This window comes from Megachile rotundata, chromosome 14, assembly GCF_050947335.1.
Source record: "Megachile rotundata isolate GNS110a chromosome 14, iyMegRotu1, whole genome shotgun sequence".
Taxonomy (NCBI): domain Eukaryota; kingdom Metazoa; phylum Arthropoda; class Insecta; order Hymenoptera; family Megachilidae; genus Megachile; species Megachile rotundata.
The window spans coordinates 7,355,006-7,381,242 of NC_134996.1; the positions used below are offsets into that span (position 1 = coordinate 7,355,006).

At 33.4% G+C, this 26,237-nt stretch overlaps 1 protein-coding gene across 3 annotated transcripts; it reads left to right on the forward strand.

The window, feature by feature from the left end:
* The first annotated feature begins 5,848 nt into the window (after positions 1-5,848).
* LOC100880496 (RUN and FYVE domain-containing protein 2) lies at positions 5,849-26,237 on the forward strand. 3 transcript variants are annotated; one of them, XM_012288785.2, is made up of 12 exons: positions 5,849-6,896; positions 8,687-8,865; positions 8,937-9,046; positions 9,601-9,808; positions 9,874-10,037; positions 10,105-10,267; positions 10,325-10,441; positions 10,509-10,649; positions 12,332-12,429; positions 15,005-15,221; positions 16,853-17,116; positions 24,820-26,237. In XM_012288785.2, the coding sequence occupies exons 1-12, from the start codon at positions 6,539-6,541 to the stop codon at positions 24,958-24,960; spliced, it is 2,160 nt and encodes a 719-aa protein (XP_012144175.2). In that variant the 5' UTR covers positions 5,849-6,538; the 3' UTR covers positions 24,961-26,237. The 3 variants fall into 3 exon arrangements, with proteins under 3 accessions (XP_012144175.2, XP_076395995.1, XP_012144176.1); XM_012288786.2 differs by having other exon boundaries at positions 5,852-6,776; XM_076539880.1 differs by lacking the exons at positions 15,005-15,221; positions 16,853-17,116; positions 24,820-26,237 and having other exon boundaries at positions 5,851-6,896; positions 10,853-12,537.

Sequence of the window (26,237 nt, forward strand, 5' to 3'; positions counted from 1 at the left end):
TAAATTTAATATTAGATTTCAATTTTTAAGTTCTTGAATTTATGTTAACAGCAGCGTTTATAATTTGTGTAATATTTTAATAAATAACAGTGTGTTATTCTATGCTTTGGAATTTTTTATGTACTCAAGAGTATTGTAAATTTAATATTAGACAATTTCTATTTTTAAGTACTTGAATTTATGTTAACAACAGCGTTTATAGTTTGTGTAATATTTTAATAAATAACAGTGTGTTATTCTATGCTTTGGAATTTTTTATGTACTCAAGAGTATTGTAAATTTAATATTAGACAATTTCCATTTTTAAGTTCTTGAATTTATGTTAAGAATATTGTTTATAATATGTGCGATGTTTCAATAAATAATAGTGTATTATTCTGTGCTTTGGAATCTTTTATTTTCGAATTGTATTTAAGAAATATTTAAGTAATATTTTTTTCTATATTGCACTTAAATTGTTAGATTATAAATGAATTTATATTCTAATTATATAGTTGTTTTTATTTTTCTTTAAATGTGGAGCTAAATATTTAGATGTGCTAAAAATATTTTAAGTATGTAGTTATTTATATATGCATCATACATGTTAGGTATGTAGTTATTTATATATGCATCATACATGTTAAGTATGTAGTTATTTATTGTATGCATCATACACGCTAAGTATATAATTATTTATATTAGTATCATGTGTGTTAAGTATGTAGTTATTTATATATGTATCATACATGTTAAATATGTAGTTATTTATTGTATGCATCATACACACTAAGTATATAATTATTTATATGTTTATCATACATGTAAGTATGTAGTTATTTTTATGTGTATCATACATGTTAAGTATGTAGTTATTTATATGCGTACCGTATATGTTAAGTATGTAGTTATTCATATATATATCATACATGCTAAGTATGTAGTTATTCATATGTGTATCGTATGTAGTTATTTATATGTGTACCATATATCTCAAGTATGTAGTTATTTGTACGTGTCGCATATATGTATATCGAGTATGTAGTCATCCGTACATGTTCCATACATTTTAACTATCCAGATCCTCGTACGTGTTTCATACATTCTAAATATGCATTCGTACATATTTCGTACATCTAAACCATGCCATTATTTGTACGTTTTATACTCTTCAAGTACGTATATACCCAGCTATTTATAACTATAAATGTAAAAATATCCCACAGTAGCACACTATGAATATCCTAAGTCTTAAAATTGAATTAAAAAGAAATTTACAGTTCACAACCATTGATTGTCCATGAAAATGAAGAACCAATACTATCTTAAAATATTATAATAAAATAATATTTAAAAATATATATACACGTAAATGTATGTCAAATATATTTTGATAGTTGAATATATATAAATGTGATAATCTGTGTTATAAATAAACCGTACATGTTATAAGAGACGTGTTGTTATCTCTGTCACAAACATACCAATGTTTTTATCGTGTCTGTGTAGCAAACGCGCACCGATTACAATATAAGCACAGCAACTTCTTTTATTCCTTCCATGAGCGGAATTAATTTTCTTTGAGAATACATTCATTTGTCTTCTGTTTGAACAGCATATTAAAGCCATTTTATGATATACGATTTGAATACAAATGAACAAATTTTGGAAATAATTAAAGTCAATTACGATTATTCACTTTTAAAATTTGTTTTTATAATAAAGATGAGTATAACAAAGTATACAAATGAGTCTAAGTATGTAATAATACAGTTATTCTGGGGAATTTTAAGGAAAATAACTGTAGGTTATTACTAACTAAGAATTAAAGTAGGTTATTATAGTAGGTTAATAATAGTAGGTCATTACTAATTTAATAATTGTAGGTTATTATTACAAATATACAAACTTTGAGATTTAAAAACTTTCAAAGTTACAGATATTAGAATTGACAAAAGTTCAAATTTGGAAACTTAAGGATTTAAGAATTTGAAAATGTTTGAATCTGAAGATTTGAAAATATAAGAATTATATTTGATAATTTAAAAATGTATATTCGATAAATTTAACAATTAAAAAATTTGAGAGTAGTTTGAACCATACATAAGCGAAAAAACTGTACACTTCTAAAATATGTAGAAACATGCGTTCGAATTGTCGCGCCAACATGGCTGCCACTCACGTGACCTACAGTCGGGGACTCGTCCGATTGGTTCGATCGCGCATAGAAATCAATATGGCGGCAAAGCAAGCTGTCAAACGCGCTAAAAACATTCACGCACAACTTTTGAATTTGTTACAATATAAAGATACTATAAAACTAACACTAAATCCTTAACTAAAGCTTACCCTAATTTCTCAATAAAGTATTTAAGACTCTATTCATGTATTTTTGTCTCGTTTATGCTCACAAAATAAACTAGCAAAATATTGTCAACAAATTTGGACACCCTCTATATAAGATAACAAATACAATTATTTACTTAATATGATACAGAAACTGTATCTTTCTCTCCTTTAAGAAAGACTAGAATATACTAGTAAAATAAAAAACTTAAAAATTTAGTAACACTATACAAGATAAATATAATTATTTAATACAATAACGGATCTGTCTATTTTTTTCTAAAAGTCTAAAAGTTGACTTACAATATTTATAACAAAACAGAGGTTAGAAAATGTAAAATAAAAATTATGACGTATTTAAAATTATCATACGTATCTAGGAATAGTGAAATATCTTTCATTGACAAATTTCTAAACTCACGCTAGCGAGTGTAGTGTAAATTAATCGTTAGCAATTGCAAGAAAGTAATTATTTAATACTCGTCGCGCAAGATCATGCATAAACGTAAGTGGCCATTCGTTGCTACGCGTGTGGGCACTGAGCATTCAGTGAAAACGTAAACATGGCCGCGGACAGTAGTGAAGGTTTGCCAATATCTCCGTCCGAGAAATCGTTAACGAGTAGTTTAGCCTCCGAGGAAAATGAAAAAAGTGTGTCGCGATCGCCGTCGGCTTATTCGATACGTGAAGACAAATGGCCAGATTTGGTTGTTTCGAGACCCAGAAAATTGGATGCCTGGTGGTTACCAAGACGTGAGTACACAACGCGCTAGCTGCATGCTTTTGATCGGTTTTTAGCGCGAAATTCAAAATCGGATTTGGCAGTTTTGATTTGTTTATTGTAATTAGTACTTTATATCGATGCATATATAATAAATCTATTATTTTCTATTTTTTTAATTGTATTTTTACGAATTAACGACCTGTCATTATGAATTCGTGATACAATGAGAGTAGTTGTTTCTTCTGTTGTGTAGTATTAGTACATATAATAATATTATAGTTGTGGTTAACCGCGAAATAATGCAAACAAATGGTATAACTGTCTGTAATGTACAGTAAACTGAACTGTGTTATTACATAATCGAACCGGCATTCTTTTGTTGAAAAACAATTATGATTTCATACTTGCCAATTATTGAACAACATAGATTACAATTCACAAACATTAACTGACAGACTTAAATTAATTTTTATATTTCAGTAAGTTTAATTGAAATGTTCATAATATTTCATAGAGGTTAGAGTACTTAAAAGACAAATTTAAGTTAACAATTTAAACAAGAGTTTTATATTTAATAATAAGGTTGAAAGCTTGTTAAATACGCATATTATCAGTTATCAGTAAATGATAGGTGTCGTGATTTGAAAAATTATCAGTAATGTACTAATTATGCAAACACAGCTGAAACAAATAAGACAAAATAATTCTCTACATTCGATACAATAATATTATGTATTTATTTACTGCATATTATTCCATACAATCTATAGTACCGACGTGCATTACGTTTAATGAGAGATCATACTCCTTATCCGCAGAGAGTTTGTTCATTCTGCGCACGTTTGCTGCGATTGGGTCAAGCGCATACTGTAACCAATAGCAACGCGCATGCGCAACGATAGCGATTCTGACGTCCTATGTTACATATACGGTGACTCAAACTTTCAGGGTTATGTGCTTGAAATGATACGTTTTTAAACTTAATGTTTTCAGATGTGTAAAATTTTGGGTACTAAAGTACCTTCGCCTAAACTTGAAAATTTCTAAATATTCTAATTACAAATTTCAAAAGTGATCAAACTGTCACATTACTTGGTTTTAAGTTTTCAAAATTATATTCTGTAAAATTTGTAAATTTTCAAATTTAAAAAATTTATAATCATTGACATTTCAATGCTTTCAAATTTATGATGTTGAAAATTCAAAATACTCTTAAATTTAATACCTAAATTTCTATGTTTAAAAATTAAGAAAATTTCTAAGTTTATGAGATGTTTAATACTATGAAATTTTTAAAATCTTAGATGACAAATTCTCAGTTTCAAAAATTCCCAAATTCTTCACTTCCCATTTTCCCGCTTTATAATTCCCTAATTCTCAAATTTTCAAATTACCCAATTTTCAAACTCCCCAATTCTCAAATTTCCAAATTCCTAAATTTACCAATTTCCAAATTTTCTAATTCTCAAATTTCCCAATTCCCAAATTTCCCAATTCCCAAATTTCCCAATTCCCAAATTTCCCAATTTCCGAATTTCCCAATTCCCAAATTTCCCTATTCTCAAACTTCCCAATTTCCAAATTTATCAATTCACAAATTTCCAAATTAGCTAATTTCCTAATTTCCTAATTCCTTAATTCCTACTTCCCTAATTCCCTAATTCCCTAATTCACTAATTTCTTAATTCTGTAATTCCCTAATTCCTTAATTCCCTAACTTCCCAGTTCCTAAACTTACCAATTTCCAAATTTTCTAATTCTCAAATTTCCCAAATCCCAAATTTCCCTATTCTCAAATTTCCCAATTCCCCAATTTCCAAATTTCCAAATTTCCAAATTTCCAAATTTCCCAATTCCCAAATTTCCCAATTCCCAAATTTCCCAATTCCCAAATTTCCCAATTCCCAAATTTCCCAATTCCCAAATTTCCCAATTCCCAAATTTCCCAATTCCCAAATTTCCCAATTCCCAAATTTCCCAATTCCCAAATTTCCCAATTCCCAAATTTCCCTATTCTCAAACTTCCCAATTTCCAAATTTATCAATTCACAAATTTCTAAATTAGCTAATTTCCTAATTTCCTAATTCCTTAATTCCTACTTCCCTAATTCCCTAATTCCCTAATTCCCTAATTCACTAATTTCTTAATTCTGTAATTCCCTAATTCCTTAATTCCCTAACTTCCCAGTTCCTAAATTTATCAATTCACAAATTTCCAAATTCCCTAATTCCATAATTTTCCAATTCTGTAATTCCCTAATTTCTCAATTTCCTAATTTCCCAGTTCCCCAATTTCCTAATTCCCTAATTCCCTAATTTCCTTATTCCCGAATTCCCTTTTTGCTACTATTCCAATTTACTAATTCCCCAGTTCCTAAATTGCTTAATTCCCAAATTTCCCTATTTCCAATACCTTAATTTTCCACGTTTCTACTTCTTCAATTCCCAAATTGCAAAATTCCTATATTTCCCAATCTCCAAATTCCAAGCTCTCCAAATTACCAAATCTCCCATTTCCCTTCTCCTCAACTCCAAAATTCCCTAAAACATCAAACATCCCAATTTCCTCACGTCTCTTCATTCTCCGCAATATCCCTCTATATTTCCCACCCTATATATGACCACCAACCCGCAAATCGTCCTATACCCTCTTATGCGTTACACACGGCGGGAATCCCGGCTGTTCACCCAACCTGCGCAAAGCGAGTCTGATCTCTCACAAAACGTGCACTACAATCTCTCCCCGAAAGATGGCAGCAGTTCCCGGCACGTAGCTTCCGCACGTGTATTGATTATCATAGGTGGAGGTAACATCGGCGGGAGAATCAATATTACTTTTCACCGGCGTTCTCTCATTTTCATCGTGAAATTTTTTGTGAACGACGCGCATAGTTTCCCTCGACATCGTTTAGACCTCTATAATGTGCCACTGTTAACAGTCCGATCAGTGCAACACCGAGCTACGATGTAGCATCGTTTCGAGTGCGAGCGATCGTTTTTTTCCGCTTCAGCTAAGATTTCTTTTCATCGCTTTACCTATAATCGCAACTATATTTAAGTTACACCTACAACGAGTGCTATTCCGCAATATCTGCAACGAAGGAAACGTCAAAACAAAGGCAGACTACAGCCTACAAAAATTCATAGAGTGAATTGATAACAGAGGTGTATCAGCTGATCGAAATTGCTGGAGGTGAAACAGTTGGAGAATTATCGAAAGTTTGATATTGCGCTCAGTTATCGAGGTCGGATTATAAAGAACAGTCAAGGACTCAGGTTACGAGTCATCAAGGACATCAAGATATAGAGGACGGTCGAGGACAGTTGTCGAGGACGTCAAATCGCAGAGGACAGTTGCTGAGAACAGTCAGAGAATAAAGCACAGTTATTGAGGATATTTCTGAAGGACATTCGCATAGTCGTAAAGGGAGAAAAGTTTGAACAGCTCTGAAGCTCAGAGCTGACTTCAGTAATTTTCACAAGCTTTCTATGCGGCAAGAATCACAGAACGGTCTGAAGATCAGGCCACCAGGCGACCACGGCGGTGTCCATTACGGCGGATACATGTTCGAAGAAGACATGGCTGGCGCCCAGGACACGATATACCTGTGCAATTTTCGGGTGTCCGTAGACGGCGAATGGCTGTGTCTGAAGGAGCTTCAGGACGTTGATTTCTCGTTGCAAGACTCTATGCAACGATCCCTATCGCCACCGTTAGCTCTCAGCGGTATTAACCATCAACATCATCATCATGATCACCAGCGTCAGCATCAGCTTCCTAATCAGCGAGAGCTTCGCGATATATTGCCGCCAAGTCCACCACCATTGCAGCACGTCTCTCGCTTGTGTCCGTACTCGATGTTCTTGCACTACTCGCTCTGTTATTTTTATTCGTTCGGTTTTTATACAGTTTCAGCTACAGCTTTGTGCTCATTTTATGACCGCAGCTAAGCTCCGTTGTGATTTATACCTAGTTTTATGGGTTCCAGTGTTTTGTTATTTTGTTGTGGTAAATTGGGTTATTGGGATTTTGTGAATTTGAAGGTAGCTTTTTTGGTTATTGATGTTCTGTATAACTGATTTGAAGGATAGTAGTATTAATTTTTCTGTTTAAGTTATGGGCTTTGAAGTAGTTGCATTCAGTGAAGATTCTTTGAGATAATTCAGAGAAGATGTGTCAAAGGGTTGGGTTATTAAGGAAAGTTGAAGGTTATGTTTAGGAATGTGAAGATGGGTATCATGGAAACTTATCACCATAACTGTGGATCACTTTCTAATATCATAAGATCCTATAGTTGTAAAATTCCAAAATACTAGGTTCACCAAATTACAAAAGTTTGTATGCTCATCCTTCTAAATATTGCAAAGTTTCATTAGTCTAAAGATTCCAGTGTCATCAGTATATTTCCAGTGTTTTACCAAAGTCCCTACGTATGAAAATTCCACATACTGCAAGCCTCAAAATGTCACTGTTCCAAATCTCTGAACTTCTGGAGTGTCAAAGTTTCAAATTGTTCAAGTTCCAAATTATGTCCCAAATTCCTACTATTCCAAAGTGTAAGTTCGAGATATAAGTTCTAAAGTTCCAAAACCCTGAAGTCCCAAAGTTCCAAGGTTTTAGAGTCCTGAAGTACAAAAATTCCAAGTTCATAAAGTTTGAAAGTCATAAAACACCAAACTTTTAACATTCAAAGTTTCCTAACCTCAAAATCTTAAATTTCTCAAGTTTAAAAGTTCCCTAACCTCAAAATCCTAAATTTTTCCAGTTTAAAAGCTTCCTAACCTCAAAATCTTAAATTTCTTCGGTCCAAAAGTTCCCAAATCCCAAATTCTTAAATTTCTCAAGATCAAAAGTTCCCAAACCCCAAATTCCTAAATTCCTCAAGTCCAAAAGTTCCCAAACCCCAAATTCCTGAATTTTCCAAGTCCAAAAGTTTCCAAATCCTAAATTCCTAAATTTCTCAAGTCCAAAAGTTCCCAAACCCTAAATTCCTAAATTCCTCAAGTCCAAAAGTTCCCAAACCCCAAATTCCTGAATTTTCCAAGTCCAAAAGTTCCCAAACTCCAAATTCCTAAATTTCTCAAGTCCAAAAGTTTCCAAACCCCAAATTCTTGAATTTCTCAAGTCCAAAAATTCCCAAACCCCAAATTCCTAAATTTCCCAACCTCAAAAGTCCCCAAACCCCAAATTCCTAAATTTCTCAAATCCAAAAGTCTCAAAAACCCAAAATTTCAAACTTCCACCGTTCCAAATATCTAAACTCCCAAAATACCACAACTTCCCAAACTTTCGGACGTCCCAAGTCCCAAAACCTCAAACTCTCACTTGAAATATTCTGAATCCCCCAAATCTCTCCCTGCTAGCACACAGCACCCTAACCTTTCCGCACCTTTCAAATATCTCAGCATCTAAACTAACTCACCTCTTACGTTCACATATTCAAAACTTCTCAGCACAGTTTTACGTTCACTCATTACTCATATTTATATCATAATGTTTGCATTTCACGAAATCAGGTCCGAAAAGAAACAAGGACGTGATGGTTGATTTTTACAATGTTCCAATCGGAACATAATTATGAGTTTCATAACAACAGTCAGTTGTCGTGAAAGTCTGAAGTACCTGTTGTTTTACAGCACGGGATCCAGTAATCATCGAACGAAGTAACCTCGTTAACATTTCGAAATTAATCGTGAAAGAATTGATCGAAACGTCATTGAAATATGGTCGCATGCTCGATTCCGATCATATGCCGTTGCAACATTTCTTTATCGTTCTCGAACACGTGCTGAGGCACGGTTTGCGGCCCAAAAAGGTAAATGTAAACTGGGAATAAATCTTCGAGGTATTCGATCGTCAAGTGGCACTAACTGCCTTCGATTTCAGGGCATCCTCGGACCTAAAAAAGAGCTTTGGGATATACTTCAACTCGTTGAAAAATATTGTCCTGAAGCGCAGGACATTACGTCCAGTATTCGTGATCTACCTACAGTTAGGTATAAATCATTATGTATTTATCTTTCACCTCATTCTCCATACCTGACTATTCTTCCTAGAAAACAATGTCACATGCAAACTGTTCTCAGAGGATTTCATTCTAATTTTACTTTACGCATGCATATCGTAGGTAGATAGCCTAGCATATGGATTATTTGAGAAATGTTTTTAGGAAAGGTAGACGATAACATCTATTTTATTATACTGTAATATTCTACTAAAAAACTGTAATTTTCTACTGCATCAAACGCAAAGTTTGACTTGAAATTATTACCCTATGTTCAGTACTGTTACCTTTCATTCATCTAAAATTTTTGACCAACTTCCCAAAGACATCATCCATTTCTCAGATAACTTCTTACATGAATCTATCATTTGTGAGATTCATGTGAGATGAAAATTATTGAACATGAATTTAGAATCCTCTGAGGACAACTTCACACTTCATTGATCTTAATACACTCAGTTAAATTAACACTAGCTTTGAATACACAAGTGACCACTTTGACCTAAGTACCAATTTGACCTTTGCTGATGGAGTTCACCTTTCCAGGACGGCAATGGGTAGGGCACGAGCATGGTTGCGTATGGCATTAATGCAAAAAAAGCTGGCCGATTATTTGAAAGTGCTGATTGATCATAAGGAAGACATATTGTCGGAGTATTTTGAGCCAGACGCTTTAATGATGAGCGAGGAGGCGATTGTTATAATGGGTTTGTTGGTGGGTCTGAATGTGATCGACTGTAATCTCTGCGTGAAGGTCAGTCTGATGCTGTCAATAGCATTTGACGCTGTCGAACGTGTTTAACTTGACTGTTATGGCAGGAAGAAGATCTCGATTGTCAACAAGGTGTGATCGACTTTTCGATATACCTGCGAAATAGTAATCACATACCTGGTGAATCTCCGGACGATGAGCTCGAAAATGACAACATGACCACGGTTCTGGATCAGAAGAATTATATCGAAGAACTGAACCGACACTTGAAGTAGTATTTCATGTCACTAGTCGTTTAATTACTCGAAGAGATCCTTACATTTTGTTGTAACTTTTAGTGCCACTGTAACGAACCTCCAAGCCAAAGTAGAATCCCTGACAACGACAAACACTCTCATGAAGGAAGATCTCGCTATCGCCAAAAAGAACATTCTGTCTCTTCGCCAAGAGAACTGGCAACTGAAAAAGGAGCTCGAAATTGAGATCAAAGACACGTACGAGGTGCGTTGAAGCTGTGTACAATGGTAAATGATCCTTGAACGGTCTTCATGGTTTCAGAACGAGAAACCACCTATTAACATTACGGAAACAACGGCAGAGATCGAAGAACTGAGGAGCAGGTTGGAGACCGAAAAGAAACTGCGACAGGACGTGGAAAAAGAGTTAGAATTACAGGTTGTTTTTTTTGATACGATAAATTTTGACGTCAGAATGGAAGTAAAATTTCGTTTTGTTTAATCAGATTAGTATGAAGTCCGAAATGGAGGTGGCCATGAAACTGTTGGAGAAAGACATTCACGAGAAACAAGACACGATCATATCGCTGCGACGACAGCTGGATGAGATCAAGTTGATTAACTTGGAAATGTACAAAAAGTTGCAGGTGACTTGTTTCTTTCCAAATACGAAAAGTTTTTATAATCGTTTTTATTGCAATTATTTTTCTTTGCACATGGGATGTTTAAAACATTTTTCTTTTTTACTTTAATTTAACCAGCTTTTCAGATTTTAGTGAAACGTTAATTAAAGATTTTCAAGGGGTTGTAATGTTTTAAACTCCTTGTTTCTGGAATATTCCCGTTATAGGAGTGTGAGCACGAACTAACGCAAAAAGGCGAAATGGTGAGCCGGCTTCACGCGAAGACGAATCAGATCGGCAAGATACTGCATAACCTTGAGAAATATAATCATCTGATGAAGGACGGGGAAAATATTCGTAGTCCCACTACACCGAATAGTGTTTCTAAATCGATTCTTAACAAGACCAGCCCCACTTCGCCGCGAGGTGAAAAGCTAACGAGGCTTTCATCGGCGGATAACGTTACCACACCTGATCAGCAAAATTCTTCCATTAAACTGCAGTCCTCTAATAGTCAACAGTCTATTAATACTCAACTTTCCAATAGTAATCGACAGTGCAAAGATCAACAGCAGACTTCTGATAATCGACAGGAATCTAACAATGAACAGATAGAGGACGTTCAATCTCAGAACAAGAACAACAAGGAGTTATCTGATGACACTTTGCAGGAGAATAAATCCAATAACGAGATCTCCAATGCCTTGACGCAGGAGAAAGCAAACGCATAAAACGCTTTCTTTTCCAAATTAATTTTTATATTTTATACCTTGAAACTCTATTAATATCTCAACTAATGGAAAATAAAAAGTAGCGATTTCTTTATACAAAATATGTTTCTGAAATGTCTAATGTTTCAGTTTGTATGTAAATATAAAAATACTAAGTGATTGTGTACATAATTTGAAAATATATTTCTGTTTCACTGTTATTTTTGTTTCTCTGTCGAGATCATTTTTCAACTAGAAAGTTATTAGAGAAAATGAGATAAAATTATTTAACGTAGTGAAACAGAAGCCTAAGAGTGTTGAAATAATTTATATTTATATACACTATGATTTTATTACTGTTACAAGAAGGTTTCAGTGATAAAATGTTCTTAAACTTTTCAGAAACATTATGTATCGTAATAAACAAGTATATCAAGTTGACATTTTTCAGACTAGAACTTTATATACTTGAAATGTATAGAGAATCCATGAAATATTTACCATTTATCTAGCAATTTGTACATCAGTAAGCTTGTAACAAAATATTTATCAAAGTGTGTCTTTATTGAGACACTCTATAGAATTGTACTCAGCTGCAACATAAATCGTTATTATGTGTACAGAACTGTTGAAGACAATAATGTCAATATAGATTTCTTTAAAGCTCACAAGATTTTGTTTACATAGAGTGTCTCAGTATTTGCTTGAAGCTAACCTACAATGTGTTTTCGGGCAGCCATTTTGTTACGGTGGCATCTAACATGGTTCATCGTTGCATGTTGCCATGCTAGGGGAAGTGCTTTTCCATTTTGTCCTCGAAGCTTTTCTCTAAATGTTTCTAGTAAATAGACAAAGAAATTGTATTATTTTGGAAATCTTAACATTACGTTATATTGTTACAGGCTGATTATAATTATAAGTGTTGTGCAATTTCAGGATTATACTTAGTCCATAGAAAGCAGTTCTTTTCACATTTTACTGAAATATTTATTTCAGGAGTGTGAAGGCTCGCTTAAGCATAAAACTGAACTGATCACTAAATTGGAGGCTAAGACATTGTCGATGACCGAGACCATCCAAAAAATGGATGAAAAGTATGTTTATTTGTTTCTTATTAGTGTTAGCTATTTTATAAGTTTCGCTATTTATCCAAAGCGATCTTGTGTACGTTTCTATGATTAAATATGTATCTCATGCAGAAATCTTTGTAAAAATAGCTGGTACTTTTTTTGTACCAAATTGTGAGATTGATATTTTAATTTTAGTTCTTACTTTTGGGTGCCGAAAAGTTTCTTTTCAAATGCTATAAGCAAAAGTAGGTTTGAATGTTGGCAAGATGCTTGTGTTAAGGAGGTACACAAACCAAAATATGCGTTATAAACATTATTAAAGTGCGATTCCATTATTTCCGCCAGAGTGTATTGCGAAATTCAAGTTTTCAAAATTGACAATTAGTTTTGCATATCAAAAATCAATTTTTAATTGCTAATTATGAACTGAAATTTTTTTAAGGTCTAATCAAAAAATTTTTACGGAAATTATAATAAAAATTCGGCACCTATCTAGGGGCTGTACGACTATGGTTTTCCAAAAATCACAAAAATTGCCAAACGCTTAAATCTCCACACGAACTTTTTTCATTGCAAAAAGAATTTTCGAATGATCAAATTGTATGTGTCGCCTTAAATGTTTCGGTATCTACGATACTCGATTCCCAATCGATACGCTCGACGGTTGTAGTTAGAAGTAATTTATTTTTTACGTAGGCGTTGTAAACGCGATCGGACTTAGAGTAGATTAGGCGAGATATTAGAAACGAATTAATTTAACGGGGATATTGGCAAACCTTCACTAAATAGGATTGTGTTTATGTATAAATAATTGTTTAGGGATATTCGTGTTTCCTGCAATAATTGATAGATTTATACTTCGTCAGATAATCACCTAGCAACTATTATATTAATGTTATCGAGCATAAAACATAGAAGCTGAGCTTTCGTATCGATCTCGGCCCCTGCGTGAAATACAATTATTTATTTAATTTATATTAATTGTTAATGTGATGAAATATATGATTAGAGATGGTACAAATTATATTTTAAGAACTGACTTGCGATCATTTTTATTATTTATTGTTGGCTGAATTTCACTTGATTTTTTTATTTTACAATAAAATTAACAGATGTGTTTCTATATTGTTACGTGTATTTGTTCCACAATCACAAAGAGATTTACGGACTAAATATGTCACATTATAAATGTAACTATGTATAAGCATCAGCAACGATCTTTATAATGCACTAAGGCATTGCGTGTGCTTGTATCAATGCAGAGAAATAAACTCGTAATGGAAGATAGTCGCCATTTAATTACCCTCTTTAGATAAGTACAGTGAAATTCGAATGAGACTTTTTTTGTTATCGATACTTTTAATATTTTTATCAAGTTTATATTCTTTAATAAAGTTTATTATTTAAATTTCTGTAGTTTTCGTTTTTCGAATTTATATAAAGGTAAGTTATACTTTATCATTGAAGAATGGATTATGAATTAAAAATAAATAGAAGATAGAAAAAATTTCGATTATTGTTGAGTAATTGTGAAAAAATTTAATAGACTTTCAAGTAACGTTAATTAATTCTTTTTTCAACAAAAAAGGTTGTGAACAAAAGGTTAGAGTAACTGTTGTAATAAATTATTTGTACTCGTACTATTTTAATAAAAAATAATTTTGATCCATATCGTGAAATTATAAGAAACACGCTTTATCATGTTTAAATAATTTTTGCACATATAATCGAATGATCGCAAGGCGGTGACTTAAATATATTATAAGAGCAGTTAGAATAAGTTTCACTTCTTTAGAAAATAATTTTCATTTACATCAATCAAGATCCTGCAGTTAAACTCAGTATTTTCATAATTATAAAAAAATACACATAGTATATTTGTGGCTGCAGATAGAAACAAAAGTAATTTGCTTCTGAAGAGTTACAATTTTAAATGAAACTGTGTATTCTTGATAAAAATGATTTTTAAATAATTTTTCGAAAAAACGAGTATAAAAAATAAACTTTCAATTTAAGGAAAAATCAATTATTGGTTTAAGGAAAACAATTCCTTGATCATTTTAGGAAAACAGGTAATGGCGGTCACTTAAACAATAATTGCAATAAAGTATTAATATTACTATATTTAAATATATATTACACTAACTTTATTATAAACATCAAGTTGTTACTACTGTAAAATAATAAATATTATATACTAAATTAAATATTATAAACAATAAGTATTATTAAATGTATTACAAGTACTATAATAAATATATTCTAAGTGTAATAAATAATAATTATTCAATACTGAATCCATTAATATTACCTTCATGGAATATTCTAAAAATACCGAATATTGAATAAAATATTCAATAAAAATTCATCTATGAATATCAAAATAAAAATTTCATAGAATGAACAGAATAAATGAATTCCATAGAATAAATAAATTACCAAATAAACGAAACGTCTGATCACTATAGCCGACCGCCATTGCCCCATTTTCCTCCACTATACCCTGCATACATGTTTTAAAACACTCGCATTTTTTCTGTACTGTAAAAATCCACTGTGTGTGTTCGGTGCTTAAGTACCAGCGATTTGACTTAATCAGGTGCAAGGAAATGGATGGCGTGAGGTCAGGGGCGGAAGAAAGAGTGAGAATTTTGGGAGTCGAAGTTGCCGAGAGAGAAGCAAGAGCGAATGGAGTCGAAAGAGAATTGCGCCTCGAACGTGAATGGAGAACCTCTCTGCAGGAAGCATCGATCTCTAACGCGGAGAAGATCGCTCAATTACATCAGGAAATTGATCAGTTACGGCGAGTGTCCGAGGTATATTGCATATATTGCCTCTTTTGATTGAACGCGCTACTTCACATTTTTAGGGCATGCATTCGGGAGACATGTTCCAGTTATGGGAACTTTAAGCTAATTAGCAAAGTGATGTATTAATTACAATTTTGGGAATATTATTCTCGAAATGTGTAGGTTCTGTGCATATGGGGATTTTGGGGATATAGGGATTTTTGAGGGATAGTTGAAATATGGGGATTTGTAAGAAGAGAGTACTGGGGGATATTAGGGAGAAATTAGGGTATGTGGGTTTGGGTTCATTGAGATTTGGGGATATGGAAATTTGGAAATATGGATTTGCAGAGATGGAGATTTGGAAATTTGTAGAGAGAGAGTACTGGGGGATATTAGAGAGAAATTAGGGAATGTAGGTTTGGGTTCATTGAAATTTGGGGATATGGAAATTTGGAAATATGGGTTTGGAGAGATGGAGATTTGGAAATTTGGAGTTTGGTATATATAGAGATTTGGGAAATGTAGAGATTGGGGAATATAGGAAGTTAGGATTCACAAATTTGGGGATGTAGAAATTTGGAAATATAGATTTTGAGAGATGGAGATTTGGAAATATAGATTTTGAGAGATGGAGATTTGGAAATATGGAATTTTGTACATATAGAGATTTGGGAAATGCAGGAATTGAGGAATACAGAAGGTTGGGATTCACAAATTTGGGGATGTAGAAATTTGGAAATATAGATTTGGAAAGATGGATATTTGGAAATTTGGAGTTTGGCACATATGGAGACTTGGGAAATGCAGGAATTGGGGAATACAGGAGGTTGGGATTCACAAATTAGGAAATGTAGAAATTTGGAAATATGGTTTTGGAGAGATGGAGATTTAGAAATTTGGAATTTGGTACATATAGAGATTTAGGAAATGCAGAAATTGGGGAATACAGGAGGTTGGGATTCACAAATTAGGGGATGTAGAAATTTGGAAATATAGATTTTGAGAGATGGAGATTTGGAAATTTGGAGTTTGGCACATATGGAGACTTGGGAAATGCAGGAATTGGGGAATACAGGAGGTTGGGATTCACAAATTAGGAGATGTAGAAATTTGGAAATATGGTTTTGGAGAGATGGAGATTTAGAAATTTGGAATTTGGTACATATAGAGATTTAGGAAATGCAGAAATTGGGGAATACAGGAAGTTGGGATTCACAAATTAGGGGATGTAGAAATTTGGAAATATAGATTTTGAAAGATGGAGATTTGGAAATTTGGAATTTTGTACATACAGAGATTTGGGAAATGTAGAGATTGGGGAATGCAGGAGGTGTAGAAAGGTTTAGATTCGACTAAGTAGGCAAAAAATATTTGGGTCCATATAAAATCGAAAATATAGAATGTGATACCCAGACCTGTACCTACTTGTACCTACAGACCTGAACACATATAACTTCTTACATACATAACATACGTCTACATACACAAGCCTATGTCTACAAATCATTATAAGAGTAAAAATCCATCAGCGTCAAAATCAGTCTAACTACAAATATAAAATACAGACAAGCTACTCTGTCAGAAATGCAGACATAGCAACTAGTAGCAGCGACAATGCAAAGTTGGAAACTGTAATATGAATCCGCTTGTTTCAGAAATATCTAACACTGCAGGAGGAGCACTACGCGTTGAAGGAGATCTGCAACGAACAAGAACGAACTCTGGAGGAACTCGGTGGGCAACTGAGCACAGCTAAACTGGCAGCCGTCGAATTACGCGAGGCCGCTGACAACGCTCAACAGCAGCATCAACAGCACCAGCAACAGCAGCAGCAAGATGGAGCAGCAACGTGGGCGAACGATCGGCTGGTCACCCATTGCAAAAGCTGCAACCGTGAGTTCAACATCACTCGTCGCAAGGTAATCAAACTTTTTAATTGCCCCCACACCTTCGCAGCTAGACTCCGTCGAGCTCTTTCACTCAGTCTCGTGCAGAGAGGCCAGACTGAAAACCTACCGTGGCGCGCTTAATCGTTCAATTATCCTTGCCACCCTGAAAATTACTAGTTCTACGGTCCAGATTTCTCCGGTCCGGGTGTTCAAATAGCTCGTGATTCGGCCTCGTATGCCCTGAACGATGCTGACGGTGTTGAGAGGTTTTAACGTAGCGTAGTTACGCCCCGAGCTCGAAGATCGAAATCGCGTGCATCAACTTTGATGCATGACAGTTCTGTTATTAGAGATAACGCACCGTATCAGTATTAAGGCGTGCAATTACAAGCAGGATACCGATCCTCGTTTACTCGTGTTCGCTTTTCGGCGGATGTCAGAATAATTGAAAAGATCCCTAAGTGAAACTCTGATTAGATTTTATCGGTTTGCTGCTTTAACGCGATTTTGTACAAAACGGCAATAAAAGAGGAAGGCAATGTGTACTTGGTTTCTGTGATGAAGGAAAACTCCAAAGAAAGAAACGATGAAGTATAGAAACAAAATAGTCATATGTTACAATATGTTAATAATTATTATTTCCTTCGTGAAAATATCTTATACATTTTTACTATTAATAAATTTGGGATTTTTTAATATTTTGTGCACCCAGGTATTTTTATGGACAAGGTTCTGTGACGAGTTTTGATTGCCTTTCTGGATTTGTAGAACGCAATTGACATTTTTAGTAAAGTTTTATACATTAAATATGAATTTCAAAATATTTCTAGCATCGGTTATATTGAACGATAAATACGGCCCTGATATTTGTGACATACTCCAATTTGTGAAAGAGTTCCTTTCAGTTCATGAGAAATTTAGAGTAAAAAAGAAATGTGTATTTTTAGTATTAGTACAGGTTTTGTACGCAGAAAATAATAATATCGATTGAACTTTATATCGAACGATTGTATGAACTGTTCCGATTAAAATCATGTGTGTCATTAATATCGGAGACTGGTCGAACCATATATTTGTGGAACATTTCTTCCAACAGCACTAATTGCACAATAAATTGTCACTAATTAACCCCGTTCGGCAGATGTTAATTGCCCTATTTGTTTTTGACCCTTCGGAGCAATAATTCTTTTAGATTAACGAAACCTAAGTTAATCTAATTCAAATTCACATGTGTTTAAGTTTGGTGTTGTATTTTGATACTATTGCATATACACATGTTAGCAGAAATTTATAAAATAAAATGTTTGGCCAATGTATCTACTAAATCCTTCTTGTGAAAGGTACCTACTAATACTTTATGTAGAAGGTGTCTACTAAAACTTTAAGAAAGAATATGTTCATCAAGATCTTCAGGTTAGGTTACATTATTGCACCATCACCTACTTCATCCACATATGAACAAAAATTTGTAAAATAAAACTTAATGTATTTGGACTATGTGTCTATCAAAACCTTCATGTGAAAGGTGTCTATCTAAACTTTGATGTAGAAGGTATCTACCAAGATCTGTAACAAGTTGGATCACATTATTGTGCCATCACATACTTCATCCACATATGAACAAAAATCCATAGACTAAATCTTAGTAAATTTGGATTATGTGTCTATTAAAACCTTCATGTGAAAAGTGTCTATCTAAACTTTAATGTAGAAGGTACCTACCAAGACCTGTAACAAGTTGGGTCACATTATTGTGTCATCACCTACTTCCTCCACATATGAACAAAAATTCATAAGCTAAATCTTACTGCATATGGACTATGTGTCTATCAAACCCTTCATATAAAAGGTGTCTACCAAAACCTTGAGGCAGAAGGCATCCACCTAGACCTGTAACAAGTTAGATCACACTATAACACGACCACCCAATTTGTTCACATATGAACAAAACTTCTTCAAATAAAATTTGATATCCCTGGACTATGTGTCTGTCAAACCTACACGTGAATAATAAATATCAATCCTACACGCGAATAATAACTATCAAATCCTTCACATCAAAGAAGTCCACCAAAACCTAGACCTGTAACGAGTTAGATGACACTATAGCACCACCACCCAATTTATCCACCTATGAACAAAAGTTCTTCAAATAAAACTTGATGTAGCTGGACTATGTGTCTATCAAACCTAGATGTGAATAATAAATATCAATCCTACAAGAGAATAATAACTATCAAACTCTTTATATCAAAGAAATCAACCAAAACCTCAAGGCAGAAGTTATCTACCAATACCTGTAACAATTCAAATCATTGTATCCTAATCCACCTACGAAAAATTCATAAACAAAACCTTGTACAATCTGTCTAAAAGCTTACTGTCTACCAAAAACCTCACTATGGAAGGTGTCTACGAAGCATTTCAAGTTCGGTCACATTATTGCACCATCACCCAATTTATCCACATACATATGTATTCCCGATTACATGCTAAGCATGCATATTCAGCGCATGTCGTGATAGAGACGTTGCTCGGGCTGTGGAACACAGTCAGACCGTTTTCTTCTTTTTCCTATGTTGCCTCCAGTCAAATGAAGACACGGGACATTACGGAAGGGTGTTTTAAAGAACGTGGCTGGAGGAACAGGGTGTAGTAAGCTATTGCATAATAACAAGTTAGGCCGAGGATATCGTTGCTGCTCATTTTTCACAACGTTCTGGAATTACCATATTGATTAATATAGAATAGGCTACCTACCGGAATATGTAGAGGTTGCTTCAAAAATGGCACTCGTTCTGTAAATTCTAGTCGCTGTAAATCGATATTTTGTATACTATTTTGTGATCTACGACATTATTTCATGTGTAGATGTAAGTAATTCTACATATGGAGAGCACATCACGAGTTACCTCTTCAGTTGTGGATTTACAAATTGATGATTGCAAGTTTTTCTTTAATACTTTGTCAAAGACGAAACCACAAATCGACATTACAATTTTAATAAACTATCTACTATTTTAATCTACGAGTAATTTCAGAGAACAGAATTACAGATTGTGAAATAGTAAAAGAATTTTGGACGTGCACCTATTTTCATGTGGAATCTGAAATTTTTTGGCTACCATTTTTGTAACTCCTTGTACATGATTGTCAGTAGATTAGCCTTGTCAGGTAGTCACCGATACATTCACGAGGATACAAAAGGTGTGAGCGGTTTGAAAGTCGATTCGTGGTAAAAACAAATTATATGCAAGCTTTTGTATGCGTGGGTGTTAAAGTATGAAACGCGATTCTTTCTTTATGATCACAAATTACTGTTGACATGCAGACGTGGTGACATGTAGATCTCAGATTGAGCGTGTTGGGAGTATAATCAGGAGTAAATTTGGATTTTGTGGGGAAATATGGCAAATGAGGGGAACGGAGTTTTCCTCTAGTTTCTAGGGATATGGAGCTCAACATGTAAATGTTGACTGAAACTGGAGATGTATTGTGAATGTTGGGACATGTGAATGTGAAAAATTATAAATATGGAATTGTGAAGATTTGGAGATGTAGGGATTTGAGGATGTAGAGATTTAGAAGCTTTAGTATTTGGGGATCTTGGGATTTTAGAACGTTAGAATTTGGAAAATTTTTGATTTGGAAATTTTGGAATTTTGGGATTTACAGGTATGGGAATTTAGGGATTTGATGGCCTAGGAATTTGGGGATGTAGGATTTTGAGGATTTTAGGATTTAGGAATCTAGGGATCTTGGAATTTTAGAATTGAGGGATCTAGGGATTTGATGACCTTAGAGTTCAAGGATTTGGGGATATAGGAATTGGGGACTTTAAAATTTGGGGACCTTGGGATTTGAATATTGGAAAATTTGAATATTTAGAAATTTCAGAGTTTGAGGACTTCGGAATTTGGGAGTTTGGGGATTTGGGAGTTTGGGGATGTGGGAGTTTGGGGATTTGGGAGTTTGGGGATGTAGGAGTTTGGGGATTTGGGATTTTGGGGATTTGGGAGTTTGGAGATTTAGGAGTTTGGGGATTTAAGAATTTAGGAATTTGAGAATTTGAAAATTTCTCGAAATTTGAAATTTCAAAATTTAGATTTCTAAAATTGAAAAATTCAGAAGTTTAGTAATTTAGAACTTTGGGAAGCTAGAGAACTATATGTCTTGGATTCCAAAAACTGTTGAAATTTAGGGATTTGAAAATTTGTAAGTCTAACGATTTGAAAATTCAAAAATTCTAAAGCTTGAAAGCTTAAAAATATGACAATAACAAACCTTGAAAATCCGAAAATTGTCAAATTCACTAGTATTATAGAATATACGATCCACATAAATCTTACACGGCACCCAAGTACACTCTAGCGGCGCGATACAACCAAGATGGCGACGGTACATCTCAATAAAAAGTGTTTATTACTACAAAAAATCCAAAGAAAGCATTGTAATTATCTCGATATTCGAAGAGTATTAAAAATATCTTTGCCATTAGTTAAAATATAGTAGGTTATCGACTTTGCTCTTGCCTAATCTGTTAATAAATATAAATCTCAACAAAAAGTCTACTACTACAAAAAATCTGAAAATAGGATAGTAAACGTCTTGACATAGGAAGAACACCAAAATCTTTGCCATCAGTTAAAATATAGTGGGTTATCCACTTTGATCTTGTCTAACATTTTAATAAATATAAACCTCAACAAAAAGTCCACTATTACAAAAAATCTGAAAACAGTATAGTAAAAGTCTTGACATACAAAGAGTACCAAAATCCTTGCTATCAATTAAAATATAGTGGGTTACTAATTTTGATCTTATCTTACATTTCAATAAATATAAAACTCAACAAAAAATTTTGAAGAAGATTGTAAACGTCTTGAAATACGAAAAGTATCACAATCTCTGCCATCAGATAAAGTATACTAGGTTATCCACTTTGGTCTTATCTAACATTTTAATAAATGTAAATCTCAACAAAGAATCTGAAAATAGTATAGTAAAAGTCTTGATACACAAAGAGTATCAAAATCCTTGCTACCAAACTAGGTTATTAATTTTGCTCTTTTCTCCGTCTATTATAAGTAGGTATCTATCACGATGGAGATAAGATGAGGTTTAAGACAATCTATGGATACGAAGTTGCAATTACCAATCTACTACGTTTCGCTCATAAGTCACGCTGATGGGACGGTTCAATAATTAAGTTCGCGAGTAAATCGGTTATCGAGATGATATTATTCGGGCTCTTACTTTTCTGTAATAACGGCAACCACCCTCCAATGGACGAAGACTTGCCATCTTACTTCGGGGGATTCAATTTAGATGTGAAATGTGGAGTGGTGGTTACACCAAATCTGGCTGTTACGTCCCCACCTATTCAGACAACGAACTCCGCGTTATTATAATAGACCGTTGGTAATGGCTTGAAAATAAAGATCACCGGTTAATGGAGAAATTGTGGGTAGTAGGGGAAAGAAGAAATGCTGAAGAAATGGAACGGAATGGATTCACTGTATAGATATTACACGGTTCTTTTCTCGTCTTCTCGTTATCTACTTTTTCCTTGTGAATCATCGGGATATTTGTGATTACTGTGATCATTTAGCTAATTAGCTTTTTTAGTTAGTAATACTGATATTTTCAAATTTTATGAGGTACAAATTTTGGAATTTTTAAATTTGTTATTACTGCAATAGTTTGGTTAATTAGGAAGCTTGCTCAGTTACTAATACTGATATTTTTGAACTTATAAGTTGCAAGTTTTGAAATTTGGAAATTTGCTATTATTGCAATCGTTTGATTAATTAGCAAGCTTTCTCAGTTACTAATACTGATATTTTTAAACTTTATAAGTTGCAAGTTTTGAAATGTTTAAATTTGTTATTACTGCAATCGTTTAGTTAATTAGGAAGCTTTCTCAGCTACTAATACTGATATTTTCAAACTTTATAAGTTGCAAATTTTGAAATTTTGAAATTTGTTATTACTGCAATCGTTTGGTTAATTAGCAAGCTTTCTCAGTTACTAATACTGATATTTTTGAACTTATAAGTTGCAAGTTTTGAAATTTTGAAATTTGTTATTACTGCAATTGTTTGATTAATTAGCAAACTTTTTTAGTTATTAATACTGAAATTATCAAGCTCTGTTAATTACAAGTTTTGAAATTTTTAAATTTGTTAAAGTAAAAATTTTAAAATTGTTTAAATTTTTAAGTCAAAAACCGTGAAATTTTGAAGCCCATTTCAAGTTAGAAATTCTGCAATTTTTAAATTGGTAAATTCAAAATTAATCAATTTTTGAATCCTCAAATTTAGTAATTTTTTAAAAATTATAAACATTTAGAAATTTAGGAATTGTAAATTTTTAAGTTCTCAAATTTAATATATAGGAAGTAACAAATCTTTAAATTTAATCAAGATTTTAGATTTATAAATTACAAAATTTACAATTTTAGAGTGGCAAAATCCTAAATTACCAAGTTCTAAAATTACCAAATTCCAAAATTACTATATTCTTAAATTATTAAGTTTCTAAACTACCAGATTCCGAAATTACCTAGTTTCTAAATTATTAAATTCTGAAATCTCGAAGTTCCTAAATTAATAAATTCCCATATTACCAAATTCTTAAACTGCAAAATTCCTGAGTTTCCAAATCCCCATATCACCAAATTACCAAATTGACATATAATCAACTTTCTAAATTTCCCAATTTCCTAATTTCCCAAATTTCCCTATTCCCAAATTTTCCAATTCCCAAATTTCCCACTTCTCAAATTTCCCAATTCTTAAATCTTCCACTTCTCAAATTTCCCAATTTCCCAGTTGCCAAATTTCCCACTTCTCAAATTTCCCAAATTTCCCAATTCCCAAATTTCCCAATTCCCAAATTTCCCAATTCCCAAATTTCCCAATTCCCAAATTTCCCAATTCCCAAATTTCCCAATTCCCAAATTTCCCAATTCCCAAATTTCCCAATTCCCAAATTTCCCAATTCCCAAATTTCCCAATTCCCAAATTTCCCAATTCCCAAATTTCCCAATTCCCAAATTTCTCAATTCCTTAATTTCCCACTTCTCAAATTTCAAAATTCCTAAATTTCCTACTTCTCAAATTTCCCAATTTCCCAGTTGCCAAATTTCCCACTTCTCAAATTTCCCAATTTCCCAGTTGCCAAATTTCCCAATTCTCAAATTTCCAAAATTCCCTGTTCCCAAATTTCCCACATTTTCCAAATTTCCCAAATTTCTCAAATTCCAAATTTCTCAATTCTCAAACCGCTGAGTCTTAAAATTCCCAAAATCCGAAACTCCTAAATTTCTGCATTCCCAATTTGCTAAATCTTCTAGAAGCTAAATTGATCCAATATCTTAAACATCTAAATTTCTAAATTCGAAAATTCCAAAATTTACAAATCCCCCAATCTCAAACTCCCCAAATCACCAAATTCTCAGATCTCCATGTTTCCAAATCTTCAAATCTCTAAACCTTCAAATCCACATTTCACTTCCACGACTACCTACATAACAATATACCTCACCCAACTAACCATACATCCACCTATCCGCAGAACTTCCCAGAACATCTTGTGAAGACGGAACAGTACTCGCACTAACAAAACAGTCCTACTAACCAAACTAATTATATCACACATTAACTAGAATTAACCAACGCAATCTTAATAATATCTCCTTAACTATACAACAAAAACCGTTTCTGTTTCAGCATCACTGTCGAAATTGCGGCAAGATTTTCTGTAACGCTTGCAGTGACAATACTACAGCTCTGTCAACTTCAACGAAACCTGTTCGCGTCTGTGATGAATGTTACGTGTTCCTGGTCGGCCGATATTCCACAGCACGCTAACACAGGCTCCCTGCTCGCACATAGCGTGACATTCTGATCATAAATGTTAACCGATGTGCAAAAACGGAGGGAAGAAACGGAAAAACGGATCTGATCTGCACATATGTACACACATCGTGTTTTTTGGAGATCATTTTTCTCGATGGACTATATTCGAAACGTTTTATTTTCTATTTGACGAAGGCTGTCTTGAAGAGATATCTTGTATTACGCTGAATTTATATTGTTGCGATTATTCATATTTTTTTGCACTTTACGTGGTGGCGAATCTTTTGTAGATTTATTTTTATGAATTTTGTACTCGAGAAAAATTTTATTCGGATGATTTTAGAAATGTGATGATGAAGTTATGAGTTCGTGTAAGAGATTAGTAGTAGTTTGTTATGAGATTTGTGTTGTTTTTGGATAGAAAATATGTAGGTATTTTTATTAGGGTAACTATTTGTATTTTTCAGGTTTGTCACTTTTGGTAATTGCACAAACGAACACTTGTGGAACGATCAGTTAACGAGATACGCACTTACTAACATTATAGAACTATTTGTTATACTAGCGGTATAGAATTATTAATTTGAGGGATAAAATATTATTTGTTGACTTGATTAAGGGAGTGGTGTTAAATAATTTTTTAGCACATGTTGTCGAGTTAAAATTGTTTCGTACATGGCATAGGTTCGCCACCACTGTAATTTTTATCGATGAGTACTGTTTACGAACATAAATTCCACGAATTAACAAAAAATTATAAAGGAGATGTATATTATTTGTGAGTCAAAAGCCCTGAGAAACTTACGAATAACAAATTACTAAATAAAGTGTTTTAACTTTCTAGAGGCTGCAAAAATAGCTTTCTTATATTTCAATTTCCGACAAGTAAACGCGTCACAAAATGGCGGTTCACTAAAATGGAAGTCGACTTCTCAGAGGGCGCTACCATCACACTTGAAATTAAAAAACTACAAAATAATTAATTAATCAATTAAAACTACAAATAATAATTTTTTTAATCAGGGTATGACTCATTAAAATACAATTTTTCTGTTCTTTCATTACGTGCTTTGTTATCTATAATAGCTGAACGATCAAATATACAAAGAGTGCGAGATGTGCATGTGTGAATGTGTGAAAATGTGTATATGCGTGGAAAATACAAGATGACGATTAATGATACGGATATGACGCGAAATATACGACTGTGGGTTGTTTAAAAATGGTTTGCTAGCGTGATGGATACGTTGATTCATATTATTTGTTACAATAAATTTCATTCAAAGCAA

What these genes read in the sequence shown, in the direction of transcription:
- LOC100880496 (XM_012288785.2), top strand. Translation starts at nt 6,539, where the DNA reads ATGCGGCAAGAATCACAGAACGGTCTGAAGATCAGGCCACCAGGCGAC. An exon ending in ATCCAAAAAATGGATGAAAA is followed by an intron (nt 12,430 to 15,004) that starts GTATGTTTATTT and finishes TGACTTAATCAG; the next exon opens with GTGCAAGGAAATGGATGGCG. An exon ending in AGTTACGGCGAGTGTCCGAG is followed by an intron (nt 15,222 to 16,852) that starts GTATATTGCATA and finishes CGCTTGTTTCAG; the next exon opens with AAATATCTAACACTGCAGGA.